This window comes from Zonotrichia leucophrys, unplaced genomic scaffold (assembly GCF_028769735.1).
Source record: "Zonotrichia leucophrys gambelii isolate GWCS_2022_RI unplaced genomic scaffold, RI_Zleu_2.0 Scaffold_1648_9632, whole genome shotgun sequence".
NCBI lineage: Eukaryota > Metazoa > Chordata > Aves > Passeriformes > Passerellidae > Zonotrichia > Zonotrichia leucophrys.
The window spans coordinates 7013-8896 of NW_026993853.1; the positions used below are offsets into that span (position 1 = coordinate 7013).

Sequence of the window (1884 nt, forward strand, 5' to 3'; positions counted from 1 at the left end):
AAGCCACCAAGTGGGTACCCCTTGACACAATCGTGGGCCCCAGGAAGGGGACAAAAACAAAAAGAAAAGGAACAAATAAAATTTCTTTTGGGTAATATGGAAAAAAAAAAACAAAGAAAAAACTCTCACAACTGAACCAACAAAAAATATTAAAAGATTACTTTTAATTACAAGTGATGTGCAGAAATGGGCCAGCAGTTTATTGTTCCTGAAATCATCCATTCAGCAGTTTTCTCACTGCAGCCTTGAGCTCCTGGTTTCTCAGGCTGTAGATGAGGGGGTTCAGGGCTGGAGGCACCACTGAGTACAGAACTGACAGGGCCAGATCCAGGGATGGGGAAGAGATGGAGGAGGGCTTCAAGTCAGAAAATACAGCAGTGCTGAGGAACAGAGAGACCACGGCCAGGTGAGGGAGGCAGGTGGAAAAGGCTTTGCGTCGTCCCTGTTCAGAGGTGATCCTCAGCACAACCCTGAAGATCTGCATATAGGAGAAAACAATGAACACAAAACAACCAAATACCAAAAAGACAGTAACAGCAAGAAGCCCAAGTTCCCTGAGGTAGGATTTGGAGCAGGACAGCTTGAGGATCTGTGGGATTTCACAGAAGAACTGGCCCAGGGCATTGCCATGGCACAGGGGCAAGGAAAATGTATTGGCTGTGTGCATGAGAGCAGTGAGAAAGCCACTGGCCCAGGCAGCTGCTGCCATGTGGGCACAAGCTCTGCTGCCCAGGAGGGTCCCATAGTGCAGGGGTTTGCAGATGGACACGTAGCGGTCGTAGCACATGATGGTCAGGAGATAAAACTCTGTTGCAGCACAAAAAACAAAGAAAAACATCTGAGCAGCACATCCAGTGGAGGAGATGGTCCTGGTGTTCCAGAGGGAATTGTGCATGGCTTTGGGGATAGTGCTGCAGAGGGAGCCAAGCCCGCGAGGGCCGGGTTGACAGGAAGAAAAACATGGGTTTTCAGGTGGGGGCCCCCATTTTGGCCTGAATAAGGGTTGCCCGGAGGGCAGCCGGGGATCCCACAAGCAAAATGCGGGCTGCAGCGCCGCTTCGCAAGCCACAGGGGGAAGTGCCTAGGAGCGCGTTCTTTCCGGCAGCCACAGGGCCTTTCAGGAAAAGGAAGGGGACAATCGGGAGAGCGCTTTGAGCCAAAAATTTGGCCATTCCCCCGTGACTGTCCCGTGGGTTTTCCCCCAACCCTTTTTTCCTCTCTGGGAAAACCTTCCCCACCCCCTGCCTGGGCTCCAGTTGGCGATGTGCCAGGGGAGCCAGGGGTGTTCGTGGGGGCGTCAAGGGGCCATCCCCGCCCACTCCCTGTTTTGCCAGGGGGCAAGGGGAAAGGAAAAAGGGAAAACATTATGGCAAGATCATCCAATTTCCCCTTTTACATTTCCCTTTTTAAGGAAAGTTTTGGCCCCCTTTTTTTCCCCGGGTTTTCCCCCCCCCTTTTGGGCGGGGGAAAAATTTGGGAAAAAAATTTTTTTTGGGGGGCCCCCCGGGGGGCGGGAAATAGGGGGGGGGTGGGGGCCCGGGGGGGTTTTCCCTTTGGGGGGGGAAAAGGCTGAATTGGGCCCCGGAAAACCCCGGGGGCCCCCCCAAAATCCTTTTTTTATTTTTCCCTTTTTTTTTTTCTTTTTCCCCCCTTTTTTGCCCCCCTTTGGGGGTCCCTTCAAGCAAATTTTTTTTGGGGGGCCCAAAAAACCCCCCCCTTTCTGGGGAAAAAGGGGGGGGGGGGCCCCCCGGGCTCCCCGCCGTTGGGGCCCCCCCGAGGGGGCCCCCCGTTTGGGGGGGGGGGAACCCAAAAAACCCGGGGCCCCCAAAAAAATGGGAAAAACCCCAGTCAAATTTTCCCCCAATTTTTTGGGGGCCCCCCCCC

At 53.9% G+C, this 1884-nt stretch overlaps 1 protein-coding gene across 1 annotated transcript; it reads right to left on the minus strand.

Annotated features, from left to right (window-relative positions):
- Positions 1-214: 214 nt before the first annotated feature.
- Positions 215-787, minus strand: LOC135442169 (olfactory receptor 14J1-like). The gene has a single exon (XM_064701712.1). The coding sequence runs from the start codon at positions 785-787 to the stop codon at positions 215-217; it is 573 nt and encodes a 190-aa protein (XP_064557782.1).
- Positions 788-1884: the final 1097 nt, after the last annotated feature.